The 22,547-nt window shown below is 46.4% G+C and overlaps 1 protein-coding gene across 1 annotated transcript in view; it reads right to left on the bottom strand.

Annotated features, from left to right (window-relative positions):
* The window catches only part of ARFGAP3 (ARF GTPase activating protein 3), a 58,023-nt gene extending 40,412 nt beyond the window's left edge, over nucleotides 1-17,611 (bottom strand). The window contains exons 1-4 of the mRNA XM_068560280.1: nucleotides 17,328-17,611; nucleotides 10,947-11,065; nucleotides 3,264-3,336; nucleotides 762-893 (exon numbers count right to left, since the gene is read on the bottom strand). Coding sequence (XP_068416381.1) covers nucleotides 762-893; nucleotides 3,264-3,336; nucleotides 10,947-11,065; nucleotides 17,328-17,396 — 393 coding nt within the window. The 5' untranslated portion in view covers nucleotides 17,397-17,611. The remainder of the gene's footprint in view (nucleotides 1-761; nucleotides 894-3,263; nucleotides 3,337-10,946; nucleotides 11,066-17,327) is intronic.
* Nucleotides 17,612-22,547: the final 4,936 nt, after the last annotated feature.

The raw sequence follows: 22,547 nt of genomic DNA on the forward strand, positions 1-22,547 counted from the left end.
TGCCACCAAACCCTATGGAAGACAATCGCCAGCTCCCCAAGCCATTTCCGAAAAGGAAAGAGCCAGGGCTTCACGTCTAAGTGCAGGTTCCAAAGTACAGTCAACCCCCATCATTTGTGGATTCCATGTCTGTGAATTTCTCTACATGCTACAATTGACTTGTGACCCCAAATCTGCCGTCCTGCATGGACACACGCAGAGCAGCAGAGAATCTTGTCACCCAAGGTGCACGTTCCCAGCTGAGGTGGAACAAGGCAATGCTCTGCTTCCTTGTTTCGGCTCCTGCTGTAAACACGGGTCCGTTTTACGGGCTGTTTACTGACACGCTTTCCACATTTTTGTGCTTTTTGATGGTGGATCCATTGTTTACAATGGTCCGGAGCACGGTGCTGAAGTGCCACCTCGCGTTCCTAAGCACAGGGATGCAGTTAGACGAGTGTCACTCAGCTCGAGCCACAATGCCCTTGGCCGCCAGCTCAGTGTCAGTGAGTCAACAATATACACTAAAGAAGGTGTCTTTAAACAGAAACACAGGTAAAATAAGGTTAGTGTTGCTCAGCTGACAAAGGTGATGCTGCAGGACTCTCCTGCAGCGTTCACAGCCACGTTATCAAGCAGGACCATGAATAGTAAGAGTCCACTACACGCTGTTTCCTTGTAAGAGAATCCGGCTAGCAGGTTTTACTGCTTGGGGTAAAAACTACTTTTTCTACTGAAACAAATGTTCCTCTGAAGGAGACCCCCCAACCCGCTGTGCTTACGTCAGTGCCATGCTTCCGGGTTGCCTGGGAGGCCAGCCCCTTGATTCTCTCCCTGTAGAGCTGGGCAGCGCGACTGTTGTACTTGGCATTGGTGTCGTTGGTGTCACACCCGTGTTGATGGAAAAAGGAAGACTGCAGAGGAAAATATGTAGGTTAACAGCAACGCTGCATTAAATCTAACATGGTGATCAAAAATGTTACTGCATGCTATGAAGAATTTTTTTGAAAATACTAGTGAAAACCAAAATAATTTAAACCATGAAAAATTTTTATAAAATTTTTCCTTGTAAAAGGGGTAATACCTTCCACAGACGTAACATTAATATTCTGGTAAAAGTGGACATGAGATTTGCCTCACAAAACAAAATAACTGGCCCTTCCTTGCTCCACTAAGCCACCTCCATCATCCTGAATGTTATTTGGGGGGACGCTTTCCACTCAGGACTACTTTTAATTTGAGGAATCCACTTTACTTTAGATTCCACTAAACTGGAATTTTTTTTCTTTGTATCTATACGAGATTTTTTTTTTTTTTTTTTTTGGCTGCGCTGTGCAGCGTGTGGGATCACAGTTCCCCGATCAGGGATTGAACCCGGGTCACGGCAGTGAAAGCCCACAATCCTAACCACTAGGCCACCAGGGGGCTCCCTACATTGGAATTTTTGACAAACAAGTCAGGAGCCACGCTAACCTTCTCCTTGTCGAGCACTATTTCTTCATCAGCGGAGACCACAGCATAGGCAAGGTGATGAAACAGATGTTTAGACAATTAGAGGACACTGCTTTCAACCACCTCTGATCTATGTACAGACATGAATTACAGTATTCATATCTTAATTGAAGCAGGTGTTCTAAAAGCCTGCATGAGGGACCCACTTATTAACTCAATGGGATGAATAACGGTACGGAGCACCCACATGTACCAGGTCTTGTCTGGTCCTTTGTGGGCACCATCCCGTCAAATCCTCGTGGCCAGACTCTCAGACAGTCGGGGAAACTGAAGCAGAGAGGTTCAACAACTCGCCCAACGTCACGCAGACAAGCGAGGGGCAGAGCTGGGCACTCAAACCCAAGCAGGATGGTTCCAATTCCACTGCCTGAGCCGAAGGACCCCTGACTGACCTGCCTCACCCCATCTGCCCCATCTCCGCTGGCTGAGACAAGGAAGCTGCTCTCTGGAGTTGGTGGGGGACTCTGCAACCTAGGAAGGTTTAGTAACAAGGACAGATACTATCAAACCCACAGTATTAAGTTGAGGAACAAGTTCGTGGACATAATGAAAATGGGTATGGGTTTCTAATAACATGCTTGAAATACTTAAGGCACGCATTCTCAACAGGGGCAAAAATGGTTTCCTGGAAAGTGGAAAAAAAAAAAAAAATCTTAGTTATTACAATGGTTTGTAGCCTTCCAAAGATCACCCTTACCTGACAAAATCATATTCCCTAGTATTTAATTTCTCTCACTAGGGAAAACTAAATCCAATTTAGATTTAAAATAAGTTAATCAATTAATTCAATTTTTCTGCTTAAGGAACAATAATGAAAAAAGGTTGAGATACACTGGTCCAGGGGCATCTGGGTATTTTGAAAACTACTATTTTAGATTTACTGTTTTAATTTTAAATATTTAATTGATGCTAGACGTAATTTTTATTTGAAATGTAGACAAATTTGATTTCCAATACTTTGAATGTTTAATGGTATGTCTAAAGGAATTCTATTTACTCAACCTATACCATTTTGGCATACCATTATAAAAACACAATGGTATTTTATATAAAGGATGATTTTGCTGGCTAGATTTATAAGGCTGACAGTTCAGCGTTTTAGAAATCAGATATACTGAATTTGTAAATGAAGTTTAAAATGTGCGAGGATCCTTAACTACGTTTGTAAACGGGGTTAAGGAAATTTGCTCTTTTAAAATTATAAATTAATTGAACACTTAAAAAGTTATTTTTTACACAGAAATTACTAAGTTTATAAATTGATACATGATATTTAACTGAAGATTTGGAAAACAGGTTTTTTAATTTGTAGATTTAATAAATTAAATAAATTAAACAAAATTCAGGTAAAAGAAGCTAGAAGCATTCCATCTGAGTACAAATGTCACCCTCAGATACTAAAGAACTGTATTATCATAAAGAAGTCTCCCAATTCCTCTATGCCATCACTTCCTGGTTTAATTTTCTTCAAATCACTTATCACCACCTTTTACTTTGTTTATTTACTGCTTTACTTGCTCTCTGTCTCTGCCTGTAAGGGCGGGGTCTCATTTGTCTTGTTCATCACTGTATCCTAGCCCAGAGCTTCGTGTTTATTAGGTTTTTAATAGATTTCTGGATAAACAAGCGAGCTGGGTCGTCCAGCTCCTAAGCCCATGTCTTTCCGCGGTCCGACAGGGCCTCCCAAACTCTTACATGGAAACGCTGAACTTCTTTACTAGTGCTACACATATTTATACAAGAAGAAAACGACAAGTCTGAAATGAACTTACTGCAGTAGCATTTCCTCCAACTTGCATGCATCGCAATTGAAACCAAGACCAGTTAGAATCCAACTCTGTAGATCTAAATGGAAAAAATATTCTTAAATGTTAATACTGTTCTTCCCCATAATCAAGCCACTAAACTTCTGAGGATAAGCTTTCCTCGATCTCCAGGATCCTGAAGAATTCTAAGTTTGTGTTGACAGTGACACATGCTTCCAGGACGCTAGGACTCCAGGGTGCACAGTAGTTGGGACAAGCCACCCCTGGCCCCTCTCACCCTTCCTAGAAGCCAAGGCTCCAACAACAGATGTACTGTTTGGATTTTTTTCAGCTTGGCTATCGATTTGTCCAGTGTGACCCCTAACAGGAGCCTGGAGGATGCTCACGGTCTTATCATCAAGTGGAAGGGACCTACTCAACATCACCACCATCAGGGAGCGGAGAAAGCTCAGGTTTTAATGCTGCTTAAGTGAAAACTGCAAGTGCCTCCTATCCCCCACCGACACCTTATGCCCTACTTATCTATAATCCAAGATCAAATCAGAGCAAGAAAAAGGCAATAATTGTAGTCCCTAACAAAAAAAAATTCACCAAGTGATCACCGTAAAGCAAGACGTGACCGCGCGACAATATCAGAAATCTTTCTATTGAATCCATAGACATGAGCAAAAAGCAAGGCTAACCCATATTCAACTCTAGCTTGTCCCACACTAACTGGAAAGGAATGTGGACATTTTAAAATGGGTATACGTTGAACACCCTTTACAAAATGGGCAAGGTAGAAAGAAAAGAAGCTTTAGATTCACCAAAAAAAGTCTTTTATGCTGCCGTTCCTATTTCTCTTATTTCTCTGCCTATTGGTACGATTTAACTTTTGTAAATACTAGGATGTGATTTTGAAGCCAACAGCCACCGTAAGAGTAATAATAATACTAATACATATTATTATTACATATACATAGGACAGATCGCCTTCATGGTAATATATAAAGAGTAAAAATTAAACCATACTTTATAAGAAACAGATTTCTTATAAAGACAAAAAAAAATCTCTTTGTAGAATTTGATTACCAAGCAAGGTGACTAAATTATATATCTTGCTCTGAAATCCTTTCCCTGAAAGATCTTGCTTAGTCACCACATTTTTAGGTTGAGTTAGGTGCCATCCCCACACCCCTTGGTCACAGGGTGGCAGTTAACAGCACAGTCTCTGGAGGCAGCCTGAAAGTACAAATCTCAACTCTGCCATTATGAGCTGTACGGCCTTGGAGAAATTACTTAACCTCTCTGCACCTTACTTTCCTCATCTGTAAAGTAGGTATAATTATAGTATTATCCATTTTGCTCTCACAGAAATTAAATAAACTAATATCTGAAAGGTGCTTGGCTCATGGTAAACACCACATGGCTAAAATGCTCATCACCACCATCGTGATGATGATAATCGTCGTCACCAGTATTGTCACCGTCACCATCATCATCATCATCATCACTATCACGACCATCACCACCATCACCTTCATCACTACCACCATCATCATGATGATCACCATCACCATCATTATCATCATCGTGGTGACTCTGTCACGCTGTTATAAGCGGCAAGCTCCAGAGGACAGGAGTCTCCCACATGCTTCTCTCAACTCCTAGCACAGGCACGTAATAGGTACCTGAATATGGGCTGACTTTAAACATTTTTAAAAGTCCTAAAATTGAGGATATACGTACTCAGATTTGCTCATCTGCCTTACAACACTTTTTAAATTAATTTTTACTTGAGTATAGTTTCTTTACAATGTTGTGTTAGTTTCTACTGTACAGCAAAGTGAATCAGCTATTCGTATACATGTCCCCTCTTTTTTTAAAAAAAAATTTATTTTATTTCTTTATTTATTTATTTTTGACTGCGTTGGGTCTTCGTTGCTGCGCGCAGGCTTTCTCTAGTCGCGGCGAGCGGGGCTACTCTTGGATGTGATGCGCGGGCTTCTCATTGCCATGGCTTCTCGTTGCGGAGCATGGGCTCTAGGCGCGCGGGCTTCAGTAGTTGTGGCACGTGGGCTCAATAGTTGTGGCACACAGGCTTACTTGCTCCGTGGAATGTGGGATCTTCCCGGACCAGGGATCGAACCCGTGTCCCCTGCATTGGCAGGCAGATTCTAAACCACTGAGCGACGAGGGAAGTCCCTCCCCTCTTTTTTTGGATTTCCTTTCCATTTAGGTCACCACAGAGCATTGAGTAGAGTTCCCTGAGTTATACAGTAGGTTCTCATTAGTTATCTATTTTATACATAGTATCAATAGTTTATATACGTCAATCCCAATCTCCCAATTCATCCCACCACCCCCTTTCCCTCCTTGGTGTCCATACGTTTGTTCTCTATTTCTGCTTCGCAAATAAGATCATCTATACCATTTTTCTAGATTCCACATATTTGTGTTAATATACGATATTTGTTTTTCTCTTTCTGACTTACTTCACTCTGTATGAGTCTCTAGGTCCATCTACATCTCTACAAATGACCCAATTTCGTTCCTGTTTATGGCTGAGTAATATTCCATTGTATATATGTACCACATCTTCTTTATCCATTCCTCTGTTGATGGACATTTAGGTTGCTTCCATGACCTGGCTATTGCAAGTAGTGTGGCAATGAACATTAGGGTGCGTGTGCCTTTTTTTTTTTTTTGGCTGTGTTGGGTCTTTGTTGCTGTGCTCAGGCTTTCTCCAGCTGCAGCGAGCGGGGGCTACTCTTCGTTGCGGTGCGTGGGCTTCTCACTGCAGTGGTTTCTCTTGTCGCGGAGCACAGGCTCTAGGCACACGGGCTTCAGTAGTTGTGGCACGCGGGCTCAGTCGTTGTGGCGCACGGGCTCAGTTGCTCCGCGGCATGTGGGATCGTCCCAGACCAAGGCTCAAACCTGTGTCCCCTGCATTGGCAGGTGGATTCTTAACCACTGTGCCACCAGGGAAGTCCCCATGTGTCTTTGTGAATTATGGTTTTCTCTGGGTATATGCCCAGGAGTGGGATTGTTGGGTCATATGTTAATTCTATTTTTAGTTTTTTAAGGAACTTCCGTACTGTTCTCCATAGTGGCTGTATCTGCCTTACAACTTTTAATCCTAAACTATCTTTAAAAAAAAAAAAAAAAAAAAAAGGCAAACATTTCTCTATATGTTTCTTAGAAATGAAGGTAAGAGGTAAGAACTAATTGTCCTTGAACTGACCTGACAGGGATTTTCTCTCCTAACACTGACATTTCGCAATAAAAGGTTGGTGGTAATGGACTCTGAATACAGTCGGCCGTAAGAAGGCACCCGAACTGCTCATCAGTTCCCATCCCTACAGCAGGGGGCGGCTCCCTGTAGGTGGCTTCTCACCTTAATTTAGATTAAGAGCTACGTGAAAGGAAGGGGTCTGTGACAGTGCTAAGAAAACAGTAAAGCAGAGAAAGTAAGAGAAGTTGGAGAATTCGTGTCACTTTAACAAAATAGCTTCTGTTAACAAATTAGGTAAATGAAAAAACAGGTTTCCCACAACCTCTATAATCCTTATATGAGTCAAGACATAACCTCCTTAAAAATTGCAAGAATTAGCTTCACTAATGGCTACCATAGTCAGTATTTTTTTTTTTAAGTAGAGCATTTAAATGGATTTCAGAAACTTATGAAATTCGAATGACTCTCACAAACAAACATGACAAAGTTAGGTAAGCAAAATTTTTACTTTTATTTATTTCTTTGGCTGTGCTGTGTGGCTTGCGGGATCTTAGTTCCCCAACCAGGGATCAAACCCTGCCCCCTGCAGTGGAAGTGCAGAGTCCTAGCCAGGGAATTCCCTGTAATCAAAATTTTTCAGTGGAGTAAATTACACCATAATTAATCCAGACTCGTACAGACAAGCCCAGCAACAGCTTCCAGGCAGCCATTTGTTTATAACTGGCTTGGCTGATTGATTTAAATCATGAGAGATGTTGCCTTTCTAGGCTAACATCATAAAAAGGTTCTCCTCTTGCTGGCACCTCTCCACTGAGCTGGCACCCAGATAATTCAGATCTGATCATCATCAACAAGCTGGGGGCGTCCCTGGTGGCGCAGTGGTTAAGAATCCGCCTGCCAATGCAGGGGACACGGGTTCGAGCCCTGGTCCGGGAAGATCCCACATGCCGCAGAGCAACTAAGCCCGTGCGCCACAACTACTGAGCCTGGGCTCTAGAGCCCGCGAGCCACAACTACGGAGCCCGCGAACCACAACTACTGAAGCCTGCGTGCCTAGAGCCCGTGCTCCACAACAGGAGAAGCCACCGCAATGAGAAGCCCACGTACCGCAACGAAGACCCAACACAGCCAAAAATAAATAAATAAAATAAATAAATTTATTAAAAAAATAGAAAACGAAAAAAACAAGCTGGGGTCTGGCCACGTGCCAGGATTCATGTGAGTTCATTTGCTCACTCCTCCCAAAGCCCTCAGATGAGTATAAGCCTTCCCATCTCCACTTTTCAGGGAAGGAAACTGAGACACAGAGAGGTAAGGAACAGGCGCAGAGCTAGTAAGGGACGGCAACGGGATTCAGCCCCCCAGCAGCCTGGCTGCAGCATCCGCACTCCTATCACCCACCCAGCACTGCCTTGTCAATCTCTGGGGCGCCTACTGCACCCAGGCTCACATCAGCCTTCCCGCCCCACATGTACCCCCCCAAGGGCCTCAGGGGCATAAAGTTTAAGCTCCCACACTGGCCCTCCCAAGGTCACACAGATCTTCCCCTTTGAATCTTATTTCTCCTCATTTTCCTATGTATATAAAAACTAGCTACTAAACATTTCACTTTTTCCCATCTCTATATCTTTTCTTAAAGTCTGAGTGCTGCCCTCCTTTTTCCCTACCTTGTCTCCATTATCAAAATCTCACCAGACCTTCGAAGTTCACTGCAAATGTGACCTCCTCCTTTACACTTTGCCTAATTTTCCAACCGAAGTAGACACAATGCTCTGTTTCTATCAATGTTCTTTATAGTTTATCTTCTTATTTATGTTGTATTTGTACCCCCAGCCCAACAACAGTGACGCAAGGGGGAGACCCCCTGCACGTGTCACAGCTCATGACATACTTAATGGTGAACTTGAGAATAAACAGAGCCAGAGACAGGAGCACTGGGAGACTCAGCGGCACAGGCACTGCGCGAAGCGCTCCGAGTCCCGGGGGGTGGGGAGGGGCCAGACAACCAGGTCCACTCTGCAGTCAGCTCCCAATGCAGCTTGCCATTTCCATAGCTGCCTAACCTGCCTTTTCCTTTTTGCTTGGCAAAAGCCGTAGTTTAAAAATTTTTTTCCCTTTGTAAACTTGTTGACTTGAAATTCTACTTAAAAACAAAACAAAACCAAACCTCCTTTTAAATAAACATTCCACCCATGCCAAACTGTTAATATGTTCAAGCCTGGGAAATGGGACTCTGTGTGTGTGTGTGTGTGTGTGTCTGTGTGCACGTGTGTGTGCAGCCAGCTAGCACGGGGAGAGGAAGGAGAGGGAAGGGGGTTCTAGAGCGGGGACTTTCACTTCCTACTTTATATACTCTGGGACTGTTTGGAATTTTTCCCCAGTGAACTAATGTTCGTAAATTTTTTAATCAATAAAAAATGTTTAAAGAGCAGTCCTCCACCTCTTAAAAAGAAAATCCTTAGTACCCTTACCATCCTTGACTTTCTCTTGCCCAAATCCTAGACTGTTGCCCTTGGGTTATATGTACAGTGATTTTTTTTTTAAACAGTTGTTCTTGAATCATTTATAAGCATCATGATTCATACAGTTATATTTATCTAACTTTTAAAAGGGTAGTGATTAAACCTGCCACATCCCAAACAGGCCCTGCTGTCCAGCCTCATCAGGCTCTCAGGCAGCCCTGCCCTCAGCTGGGGAACACGTCAGAAAACCACCTGATTTCCTGCAATGGTTTAAACTGGTGCTGTGCTGCAGTGGTGAGGAAAAGGGAGGGCCAGGTTCTGATGGGCGGGACCTCGCAGAGAGGAAGAGGGAAAGAGCACAGTAAGAGAGAAAGGAAGACAACAAACTACGTATTGCCTCGAGTCTAGGCATCGCGGCCTCTGGACAGAGTGGGTCACCATGTGCTAGCTGGTGACAACTGACCTGGGGGAAAAAGTACATGAAGGATAAACTTGCCCTGGCAACCAAATCCCTCCACATTTCAAAAAGAGACAAGGTCAGGGGAGTGTATTAAAAATATCCTGGGTCCAGCACCTAAGAAAAAAGAAAAGAAGACAGGAAACTGATAGATATTCTGAAAGTAGTAAGAACACCCAAGAGAATTCCCTTTTCTAAATCATGACCTATGGAGTTCTATGGCTATAATATTTAGCCCATTCTGCTTTGATAAATTGATTTCTGAAAAAAAGAACTCAGGAAAGTACACACTTTTTTTCAGTTAGTACATTAAAAAGAAAGCTATGGGGACTTCCCTGGTGGCGCAGTGGTTAAGAATCTGCCTGCCAATGCAGGGGACACGGGTTCGAGCCCTGGTCCGGGAAGATCCCACATGCCGCGGAGCAACTAAGCCCGTGCGCCACAGCTACTGAGCCTGCGCTCTGGAGCCCACGAGTCACAACTACTGAGCCTGCGCACCTAGAGCCCGTGCCCCGCAACAAGAGAAGCCACCGCAATGAGAAGCCCGCACACCACAACGAAGACCCAACGCAGCCAAAAATAAATAAATAAATATGTTTAAAAAAAAAGAAAGAAAGTTATGTTGTTATTATTACTGTATAGTTTTTGCGCCAGGATACAAAATATCTCGTTATAAATTATCATAGATTTTACCCTACAGGAACAAATGCTCTTTATGGTAATCACACTGTATTTATCAGTATTCCTCAAGTCATAATATAAAATAAAACTGCTTGCCATGATTTCAAACAGCCTGCCTGCCTAGCTGGCTCCTCCCCTGGAAAAAGAACTGGCAGGGAAATAGGTGAACTGACCTGGGGAGGCCGGCCATACAGAGGTCTGAGCCACGACTGCTCAGGGGTGCCCCTGCACTTCCAGCCTCCTACTGGACTGTGGGACTGTGTCCAGAGGGGGCATCTTTCTCTGATGGCCACAGAGGCCCCAGACAGGCTACTACCAAGGAGTCAGAGCAGAGACAGGGACTCGCCAGAGGGGCCCAGGCAGCCCACGTCTTTCACATTGCAAACATTTGAAATTGCCACTAAAATTCATGCAAAAATCATTCCCTCGGGCTCTGCTATAAGTGTCCTTGGAGGCTGAGCTGCCGGATTTTGCTGGGGGCACAGCCCTGCTCTGACAAGGGTCTCCCGCCACCTGCAGTGACTCTCCACCTGGAGGAGTGACAGAGACCCCATCCCCCAGGAGGCATCAGAGCAAGACTCCTGTGTGCTGCTAATCATCAGAGACAAGAAAGGAAAAGGAGATGCTGCCTCAAGCCTTCTGTTCTGACTGTGGCTTCAGCACCGCTTCCTCTCACACCAAGCTCTACCGCACAGCGACCAAGTAGAAAATAACTCATTTTCCGAGTTTACTCAATTACATAAGATTTAAATCTCCATAACTCATAACCAACCTCTCATTTTACTTGACGTCAAAACAAACATAAAGGAAAACGGGAGAGAGACCCACGTGACGAGGTAATCACTCCCACCCCCGGTGAGGAAAGGTCCCCTTACCGAATAAAACTCAGGTGGACGCCAAGCGAGCGGTGTGACCCCGAGCAGTCTATGCACAGGAACACCCCGTAAGTGATGCTGGCCCAGCTGGGATTCTTGGCACCGCAGTCAAAACACACCTGAAAGAAAATTTCAAAATTCAGTTATTCATCGATTCTTATTAGCCAGATGAGCCATCCTATAGGACAATACAGGATTTGGCTTGAAAGCTGCTTAATCTTTACAATTTAAACTGATTATTAGAGGGAATCCCCTGGCAGTCCAGTGGTTAGGACTCAGCATTTTCACTGCCAGAGCCCAGATTCAATCCCTGGTGGGGGAACTAAGATCCCACAGGCTGCATGGTACGGCAAAAAAAAAAAAAAAAAAAAAAAGAATAGATAAACAAACTGGTTATTAGAAAAATATCTCACCTAGATTTTTTTTTAAAACCTCAAATTTCTGTTTCTTTTATTATTATAATAATGTTACTGTATTATATAATTATATATCAATAGACTATTAATATAATGCATTAATTATGTAAGTTATATAGTATTGCATATCTATTATAACAGTACGCAGTACGCGTGGTGAAGAGAACTTAGAGGTGTTTATTGTCTCAAGTATGACTCATGCATGAGCATCAACAGGGTTCCTACCAGTCACATGAACGGACACTAGACAGGGATGTCCCCTGCTGGAAAGGCCCAAGGCCTTACTGTCCCCTGGGCAGTGGCTCTCTACCAAATGGCAGGCGTCTGTGCAGATTTCTTCTCTCCCCAGCCAGAGGAAGAGAGCCCCCTGGATGCCCCCCTGGATCCTGCCCTCCTGGTACTCACCCCCTCATGTAATCCCCACCCTCGATTTGCCCAGGAGGCCTGTGTGACCAATGATACGGCAGAAGTGCTGGCGCGTCCCTTCCGGGGTGAGGTCATAAAAGACCCTGGGGCTTCCTTTCTCTCTCTCGCTCTCCCCCCTGGATCACTGGCTCTGGGGGACGCCAGGTGCCATGTCTTGAGGACACTGGGTCGCCCAGTGGAGAGAGCCACGTGGAGAGGAACTGAGGCCTTTAGTCCAACGGCCAGTGAGGAGGGGAGGCCGGCTGACCACCACGTGAGTGAGCGTGGAGTGGAGGCCCCAGCCTTCGGTGACTGCAGCCTCCTGAGAAGCCCTGAGCCTTCCTTCCTCAGCACCGACTAAAGTCAACATTCTTCACCTGATAACAAGAGCACAAACGTACTTTAGAAGCACACAGTGCTTGCCGTGGAAATGAAAACTTATGAGTAATTAGAGCCAGGACAACAGGACAGTTAAAAATTCCGCAAATAATAGACTTGTTTTGAATTGTTTTCCAGGAAAAATAAAACCATATTTTAGCTAACTGAGCCACCCCCAGATTCCTGGCCCTCAGAACCTGTGTGAGACAACTTGTGTTTGTTGTTTTAAGATGCTGAGCTCCGCAATAGATGCTAATAGAGAGAGCTGTCCCTGCGTGAAATGCCGTGTCCTTCATGACCTCTGCCCCCTCCACTCTGTCCAGGTCACTGTTATTACTCAGACACACAGCTCACATCCAAGGAGTGGGCCCCCTCCTGCACAGCTCGGAGCTCCTGCAGGGTCGGGGGCCCTTCCCTCACCTTGCCTTCCTCCTGCATCTGCACAGAGCCCGGACATGGCTAACGCTCAATAAATGTTTTCTGTGTGTTTTTTCATCTCCCACAGAGCCTGAAAAATAGTGACCTACCCATACAAAGCATTCAGGAAATATATGTTAATCAAATGAACAACTTACAAAACTTATTACCAGCTCAAAAATTAGCACCAGCCCCCTCAACAATGAAGTCAAACATTCTTCATCTGGTAACAGGACACAAAAGTACTTTAAAATACACAGTGCTTGTCATGGAATTAATATTTATAATGAATTAACATCAGCACAACGGAGTGGTAAAAATTCCACAAATAGGAGGTTTTTTAAAAGCCCGCATCTTTTAGGTATGCTTTATAGGCAGAGCCACCTATGTGAAGGTTGTCCCGACTAAAACCATCAAGAAAGATCTGGGGACTTCCCTGGCGGTCCAGTGGTTAAGACACCACACTCCCAATGCAGGGGGGAGCGGTTCAAACCCTGGTCTGGGAACTAAGATCCCACATGCCATGCAGTGTGGCAAAAAAAAAAAAAAAAAAAAAAAGCAAGCAAGCTCTGGCTTCTGGCCTTTTGAGGGCAATACAAGCGTGAAAACACGCGTGGATTTTCCAAAGCCCCTCACGGTGACAGGTTCACCATAAGCAGGCAGGAGTAGTGGCAGAGGGGTGACAGCTGACACGAGAGGCACCAGGCCTTCACTTCAGTGTTTACTGATTGCCTGCTGTGTGCCAGGCACTGCGGCAGAGGCTGAGGTATTAAGAAGTGAATGGCGGCACTGACTCCACAAACGCTTGCTGAGTCTCCCCACCTTCCCCTACCCCTCGCCCCGGACAGGCCACTGAAGTGGGAGTAAAGGACACGGAAATGAAGATGCCCTGTGGTAACAGCCATCAGAGTAAGGAACGCCCTCCCCTGGGATGCCAAACAGTGGGCCCGACTCTGCCAAAGGTGCCGTCCCTCTGCGAGAGGCCACTGTGATCCCTCACTCACTTAGCTAACAGCTGTCACTATCAGTATGCCCCCGGCACACACGGAGTGCACGTACAAAGGTGGCCCGGGAAGAGTCAGCCCGCATGGAGCTCACGGTCCAGCAGTCCCAGCGGGCAAGACAACTAGTTATAATGTTGAACCTTAGTAAGCAAGGATAGGATGCAAAAAGTTTTCTAGACAGAGTCCAAGTGGCATGTGGGATGTCAAGAATAGAGTCTAAAAGGGCAGAAGAGGCAAAAGCCTGTGCAGGAAATGGCCCTGCGCAGGGACATGACCCAGAGATTGGGAGCACACAGCCCAGAGCAGGCAAGTCTGAGAATCACTCCCGAGGTGGTCGCAAGGCTGGTTACGAAAAGACAGCGGCGGGGTTTCTAACAAGAGGCCTCAGAATCCTCCTGACCCACCAACTAAGATGCGGAATTGCAGGCCTCTCGCCTTCGGAGATGGCCCACACTCTTGTCTGTGGAGTGTGTTTCTCCCAAGGCCGTTCTCGCCTTTTGAGACAGACCGCATTCGGTCTACAGAATATGTATCTCTCTAAATAAATCCATTTCTGGACTCCCCTGGTGGCGCAGTGGTTAAGAATCCGTTCCGCAATGCAAGAGACACGCGTTCGAGCCCTGGTCCGGGAAGACCCCACATGCTGCGGAGCAACTAAGCCCGCGAGCCACAACTACTGAGCCTGCGCTCTAGAGCCCGCGAGCCACAACTACTGAGCCCACGTGCCACAACTACTGAAGCCCGTGCGCCTACAGCCCGTGCTCTGCAACAAGAAAGCCACTGCAATGAGGAATTGCAGAATGTAGCTCTGTGAGGGCTGGGGCCTTGTTCACCTGAGCTGAGCGCTGAGCACTGAGCCTGGCACAAAGTAGGCACCAAATACAAATACAGGTGGTGGAAGAGCTCACGAGCTGAGACTGGGCCCTGGGGAATCTGAGGTCAGAGGGCAGTTCGAAATCCAAGTCTGGCTCTCTGTTGGAGCAGGGACTCCATTTTGTTTTGATGGGCAATCCTAAACCAAAGTGGAGATATGGTTTTCTAAGCAGAATATCAGTTCTTATGGTGATAAAAAGTAGTCTGGGACGAACAATTTGTTTTGCCACATGGTGAGAATAATTACTATAGAAATCACAGCTAACATTTAGTGTTTGCTCCATGTCATGCACTGTTGTTGGCCAACGGAATCTTGATAACAACCCTATAAGAAGGTACTGTTCTTATGCCCATCGGAGCCAGCTTCCGGGCATGTGTGTGATCAACGCAGTCACACAGGACACTGCACACAGAAGGGCCCATGGGTGGTTAATGCTCTGCTGTCTCATCTTGAAATTCTTAGTACTTTTCAAACAAGGGCCCTGCGCGTTCACTTTACACATTTCAAGTTCCCTGCAGAGTATACAGCGCCAGTTTTCATCCCCGTGTTAGAGAAAACTAAGGAAACATGAAGTTAAGTGTCATAGCTAAGGCGTGGTATCACAGGGACTGGACCCCGGGCAGTCTGCCCCGGATCGCACTCGTCACCCCTTCACTACACTGCCTCTTACCCCGCCAGGCAGCCCTTTATCTGTCCTCCAGGCACCAGATAGACCATCTGCTTTCTGAAGGCAGGAGCCTGTCTCTTTTTCCATCAGTACATCCTCAGCGCTCTGCAGTGCCTGGCACGCTGCAGGTGCTTAACCAACATTTGCTGAATGAATATTTGCTGAGTAACTCAAACAATCAATATAACACTAAGGGAACAGCAGAGACAAGGGAGGATTTCACAAACTAGAAAACTGACCCTTTGAGTTAAAACCTTTGATCCAGAGTAAAGATTCATCACACATGAGAGGGAGAATTGGACACCACATTCTAAAAGTAAACCGAGGTGTTTTTAAGTACTTTCCTGTCTTGTGTGTCTTAGAGCTCTTTTTAACCACCTCATTTTAAAAATGCTTATTAACTCTTCCACATCATTAAAACTAGTTTTCATCTTTGCTTAGGTAATGGTTTCTTATTAACAATCAAATAAAAAGTCTTAATCAAGAAATGTAGCACAATACTGTGGAACACTACCAGAAAATATTTTTGCTCGATGCTTTTATGAATCCTACTACAGAATATAAAATTTTCTACAAGTGTGTTATTCATAATTAAAATAATAATAACAACAAAAAATAGCTGACATGTATCGAGGGCCAGTATATACAGGTACTACTTTTAAGTGCTTTTCTTGGATTTTCTCATTTAATCCTCACAATAATAATAATAATTCAGATCTCTGAATTAGATCTAGTTCATGCCCCATTTTCAGATGAGGAAAATAAGGCACAAAGTAGTCAAGTGACCTGCCCAAAGTGACAGTTGGGAAGTCCCAGGGTCTGGATAACAATTTACAAGCAAGCCCACACATGTCCCTCAAAAGTGTTCTTGGTATAAAGACACTGACTTCTTATTTAAAAGGGGCATCTTTTGATGAATTCAGTCAAAGAGAATATATGCTGGGTTTCTGAGATAAAGCAGACAAAACAATGTATAGTTTCTACACTGCTAACTGCAGATCCTAATCTGGTCTAGTTTACATCAACCCCTCTTTATAAACAGATTAACCTAAATTTGAAAATCAAGAAAATAGCACAGAAATTGGCACTGGAGAATTCCTGGAACCTTTCCCCTCCTGACTTTCCTATGTTCATCAGATAACACCTCCAATAAACTATTTCCTCGCTCATTTTTCTTAGGCTGTAAAAACATGGGCTCCCCTCCACCTAGACCTAAAACAAAGACATCTAAGTTTTGTAAAACTCTGGGACTTTCTTTCTATGCCATCATGTCATGGCACACAGAGTCCACGCTGACACGACGGCCCTTTGCACTGTCCAGGTTCCACTCTGACCTGGGATCCTCAGCGGAGGGTGTCACTTTAGCCCGATGTGTCACCACAACATCTCCAGCCAGTATCGAAAAGTTGTAAGAGTCATGGGTGGGGGGAAGGGACAGTCTCTGGAGATGAAAAAAAAAAAAAAAAGGAAAACCCCCATCTCCAAAGAGAGAGACAAAAGGGAAGGAAGGGAAAGGGGTCTGTGGTGGGCTTTCTTAGCAAGAGACAAGAGCTCGAAGCCACTTAGCAGTGATCACTTAGCGGCTTTATCAGACAGGGAAACTGGAGGCTGCCACCAGAGGACACAGCTTCCCTGAGGAGCTTCAGAGGTGAGCTCGGAGACGGGGAGGGGGCGAGCCGAGCTTCCCCGAGCGCCCAGCGCTACCAGCTGGAGTTTCTGGCCCGGCGCATGCTTCCCGGCTGGGTCATAGGTGGCCTGCGGTCTCCGCCCCCAGTCGCAGGAGCCGCGGGTACGCCCCCTAGCCCTCTCTCGGGCCCCCGAGCTCGCCCCCGGCTCTCTCAGAACTCGTGTCCACTCCGCCCCCACCAAAAGCCGCCTCCGCCCCCCGTACGTTCCCCGGCCCGGTGTTAGGAGCCCGCAAGTGTCCGCCCCCGGGCCCCCCAGATGCTCTCGCCTCCCTCCCGCCCCCAGGACTCCCAGGTGCCCGCCCTGCCTCGGACCCTGGGGTGCGCCCCCTCCCCCGCCCCTCCCTTGCTGAAGCTGGGGGGCGGCGCACAGTCCGGACCCAGGCGAGGCCCAGCCGCTGCGGCCGCACAGTGCGACGTGTCACAGGCCGGGCCGGCTCCTCCTCCCGCGGCCGCGGCCACTGGCGCCGCAGGGGCCGCCCGCAGGGTCCGGCAGGGTTGCCAAGCAAGCCCGAACACGCCCGGCGGCCGTTACCTTGTTGGTGGGCACCGACCGGAGGCGCCTGAAGATGGTCAGGATGTCCTGCTTGCTGGGGTCCCCCATGGTCAACAAAGAAACGAGGCGCAGCTGGCCCCGCCAACTGGGAAGGGCAGAGCAGGAACGGTTGCCGCCTCCGGGAGGTAGACGATGGCCGACTGGCGGGGCTACCCGTGACGATGAGACCCGGCCTCTCGATGTCCCCGCCCACTGCCGGGGCGCACGCGCCCCTCTCCCCCGTGGCCCTCGCTTAACCGTGCCACTGGCTCCGCCCACTCAGGCCCCGCCCCAGTTCCTGCGCAGGAGGCTCGTGCGCCTCCTCCAGGCTTCCGCCGGGCCTCCGCTCCCGGCGGTGCGTGGCGAAGCCCGGCCCGGGTCGGCTTTGTGCCTACGCGCACGGCTGGTCGAGCCACCGCCGCTTCGGCTGACGAATGCTTCCTCGGCCAAGGTCCTCTCACCTCCTCCCCGTGAGAGCGGCAGAACCTGTCACTCCAAGCGGCGAAGGAGGAAACTTGCGGGGCAAGGGCCTCCCCGCCGTCTCCCTACACCCGAGGACTCAGTCCAGGCGCCGGATTTTCGCTAGTCGCCTGAGCCCTGGTGGGAAGCGTCCTATGGCGAAAGGGATCAGTTTGGGTTACGTCAGTGAGAGAGTCAGCAGTTCTCCTGAGGCAAAAGGCGCTCAGTCAAATCTGATGAATGTAGACAAGAAAAGAAGCTGGCCCTTTCCTACCCTTCGGCTGACATTACTAGCTGGAGGGTTTAAACGCTTGGAGAAAGGTGCCTGTTTTGCGTTAGTGGGTGTGGAGCCACTAGGTAAGTGTCACCTGAGGTTCCGCGGGTCAGGAGAAGGATAACAGGTTTTGGAGTCAAATGCAACACCTTGGCTCCAAGCTCAGTCCAGCCAGCTCCTTCCCAGCTCTGTGACCTTGGTCAGATCACGTCTCTAAAGCTGGGTTTGCTCCTGTGTACAGTGGGGTGAGAGATGGGGTATCAGTGCTGAGCAGTGCAGGAGAGCAGCTTCCCAGTGAAGCCCTGGGAAAGGCTTTGGCAGTGGTCTTTCAACCTGTCTGGTTAGATGCCCTCAGGGAAGTTGGAAGCTTGCAGGGTTGGAACTATTCTAAGGAAGGGAAATGTATTACCTTCCAGAACAGTAAGTTACTTTTACAGTAAGTTTCAGCTGTGACTGAAAGTTCTGCCTTGTATTGAGTCAAAGTATACACATACCCCTGTACCTTGTGTCCCTAGGTACGGGTTTGACCCTACACAGAATACCTGGCATGTTTATGAGTCCTGTGCTTTCTGACGGGAATGGGAATGATGGTCCCATTTACTATTTGGAGTTGAAATCTTCTTACCAAGTTATATATCAGATTCAGGATATTGTCTACTCCAGTCTCCAGTATAGAGATCCCTGAGAAGAAGAAAAAAAGTGCAATGAAGTGTAGACAGTATCTACACTAGTTGGGGCATAAGGGGACACACACACCCAAAAAAAAAATACCATTTGTACACCCATCTTTCTCTTTTCTTTTTTTTTTTTTTAAAGATTGATGTTTCTTTTTTTTTATTATTTATTTATTTATTTATTTATTTATTATTTATGGCTGCGTTGGGTCTTCGTTTCTGTGCGAGGGCTTTCTCCAGTTGCGGCAAGCGGGGGCCACTCTTCATCGCGGTGCGCGGGCCTCTCACTATCGCGGCCTCTCTTGTTGCGGAGCACAGGCTCCAGACGCGCAGGCTCAGTAGCTGTGGCTCACGGGCCCAGTTGCTCCGCGGCATGTGGGATCTTCCCGGACCAGGGCTCGAACCCATGTCCCCTGCATTGGCAGGCAGATTCTCAACCACTGCGCCACCAGGGAAGCCCTTTCTCTTTTCTATCATCTGCTTAAGCGTTCTTCATAGAACTTACTATCACCTAATGCCATAATGTGTAACACTCCCCTCAACCGAATATAAATTTTTTGAGATCAGATGTATTGCATCTACCTCTCTATCCCCAGCACCTAGAACAAAGCCTGGCACGTAGTATGCATTCAATAAGGATGCGCGGAATGGGCTTAGAATGTAGAAAGCTGCAAAGAATGTCACTCCTAACATAATAATGAGAAAAGGCTGGATGACCTTTAAAATCATAACTTCTCTTGAGCCCATCAGAGAGCTGAGGTTGCAAAGCAACCAAGTAAACTGAATTCCAAAGAGAGCCTAGCCTCTCCAAAGACACTTTGAACAAAGAGCTCTTTCACCTTTGGCAAAGCACAGGGGAAAGAGGTGGCTGCCACACAAGTGGGCAAGAGGAAATCAGTTAAAATTTTAATGAATTCTTAGAGGCCAAGCATGGGCTAGCATGTCAATTTGGAATAGCTAGGAGCCTCAGAAACAACAAGAGTTTACATTCATTCACAAGCTCTTTTCCGTAAACCTCCATCAGAAATCTTTCTTCATGAGAAAGATGGAGACAGAGATCTCTGACACCAGAGAGAAACCCCTTGGTAGGGCAGGCATCCAACTTTTGGGGGACGGGCACAAAACCCCAACCGCTTCCCTTCTCTCTTAGAAAGCAAAAGCAGCAAATTCACTCTCCCTCAGGCTACAAGCAAAGATCCATTGCTGCCAGGAGTAGAAGCAAAATCTAGTCATACCAAATCCTGAAGAGGATAGGAAATCCTCTTGCTCTCAAAGGAGGGTAGGCAGAAATTCATTGCTTCAGATCTGAGCATAACAGAACACAGAAGAGCTTCGAAAGAAGGGCCCAGCCAACAGGCAGGCCCACGTTGCCTTCTGGGTACTGTCCTTGCCATCTGTGTCTTATGGGGATATCCTGGTGTGGCTCTGGCCAAGTGAGGCAACATTTAGTTTATTTAGTCCATCCAGTCGGACAGGAGCTTGCTGAAAGCCAAGTGCCACTCTAGGAAAAACCGGACATGCTTACATAGTTGTATGATGAGTCACAAAGTGAGAATAAGCGCAGATCTCGTCCTTGCCCTGGTGGACTTTAGTTAGTGCTGAAAAGAAAACAAATTGCTGACTTTAGAAAACAAAACAAAACAAAAAAAACACACAATGTAAGGGCTGTGAGTTGAATTTATTCAGTGTCTTCCTGAGGATTGTAACCCAGGAGACAGCCTTTCAGATAGCCTTGATGTACTGTTCCAAAGAGGTGAGGGAGGAGCCAGGATATATATGAATTTGGGGGGGGGGGGCTGGAAAAAAACATGTATTTGAAAGTCAAAAGATTACTGGGAATCACAAAAACAGACATCTCAAGTTAATGATTTTAGTGCTTTTCTCTGTATGGGAAGATACAAGAATCTGGGGTTACTGAAATTTTTCCTTAGCTGTGTATCTTAACTATCTCAGGGCCAGTATCCAAAGGACAGAATGATTCCTGTTTTTCTCCATCCTGAATTCCCCTCAGGTACACTGTCAGTGGGTGACTGCAGTGGCTGTTGGCTTGATCCTTGTAGAACTGGTATAGCAGGCAACATTTTTTTTTCTTTACAAAGTGAACACTATCTCAGACATGCCATTTCTGTACAGGTCAGATACTTTTGAAAATGAGCCCATGGAATCATGAGCAACCTTATCTGCTTTTTTTTTTTTTTTTTAATTAATTTATTTATTTATTTATTTTGGCTGTGCCGGGTCTTAGTTGCAGCACATGGGATCTTTAGTTGCGGCATGCGGGATCTTTTAGTTGCAGCATGCGGGCTTCTTAGTTGTGGCATACATGCGGGATCTAGTTCCCCGACCAGGGATCGAACCCAGGCCCCCTGCATTGGGAGCGTGGAGTCCTACCCACTGGGCCGCCAGGGAATTCCCAGTCTTATCTGATTTCCACCAATCCATATATGCTCAGGCAGTGCACTTGTTACCAAACTGAACTTGGGTCTGCTTGCCCGCTGCACAACAAAGCCAGTTTACTGACACTGGGTTGTGGTGAAGGAAAGCACAGTGTTTATTGCAGGCACCAAGCAAAGGAGAATGGGCAGCTCATGCTCCAAGACCCAAACTCCTCAGTGGTTTTCAGGGAATGGGTTTTAAAGGCAACATTGGGGTGAGGGTTTCAGCTCGTGGGCTTTCTTCTGATTGGTTGGTGGTGAGTTAACAGGGTGATATTTCAGGAACCTTCTGGTTCCAACCAGTCTGGGGTCAGTGTGCTTGGGGTCAGCATATAGTCAACAACCTCCACCTGCGTGGGGTCTTAGTTTCTTCAGAACAACTCAAAGATGCATCAGATTGTTATGACAATTGTTATGAGGAGGAACTAGGACTCTGCTCTATCGATGAACTAGTTTCTTGACTGCTTTTCCTTTGTTTCTGCATTTCCTCACTTCCTTGATTAGTAGCTGCTTGAGTCTGGTCTTTGGAACACAGGGAAGTTCTGGGAGACTAAAGCTGTTTTTCACAAACAAGAGACAGGGGACACAGAAGGGCTTTTGTACCCAGGAGGGCACCGCGGAGTCCTGCTTGGTTTCACACTTCTGGAAATTCACAAATGCCCTCTCTGCCCCCGTTTTTTTGGCTGCACTATGTGGCTTGCGGTATCTTAGTTCCCTGACCAGGGATCGAACCTGTGCCCCCTGCAGTGGAAGCGCGGAGTCCTAGCTCCTGGACCGCCAGGGAATTCACCTTGATTGATTTTTTAAAAATAGAAATTTAGGACTTCCCTGGTGGCACAGTGGTTAAGAATCCGCCTGCCAACGCAGGGGACACGGATTCGAGCCCTGGTCCGGGAAGATCCCACATGCCGCGGAGCAACTAAGCCCGTGCACCACACCTACTGAGCCTGCGCTGTAGAGCCCGTGAGCCACAACTACTGAAGCCTGCACACCTAGAGCCCATGCTCCACAACAAGAGAATCCATTGTGACAAGAAGCCCGTGCACTGCAACGAAGAGTAGCCCCCACTTGCCACAACTAGAGAAAGCCCGCACACAGCAACGAAGACCCAATTCAGCCAAAACTAAAATAAATAAATTTATTTAAAAAAAAAAAAGAAATTTAAGCTGATGCCATTACCGCCCTTAATGGGATAAAAGATTTAGAATCCTCATTACTGTGACATTTGCAACATTACAATATTATAAAAAATAATTGGATAGTGAAATGAAAAATTATGTTTACACAAAACCTGTACTTGAATGTTTATAACACATTTATTTGTAATCAAAAACTAGAAACAACCCAAATATCCTTCAATTGGACTGACAAACCATGG

This window comes from Eschrichtius robustus, chromosome 13 (genome assembly GCF_028021215.1).
Source record: "Eschrichtius robustus isolate mEscRob2 chromosome 13, mEscRob2.pri, whole genome shotgun sequence".
NCBI lineage: Eukaryota > Metazoa > Chordata > Mammalia > Artiodactyla > Eschrichtiidae > Eschrichtius > Eschrichtius robustus.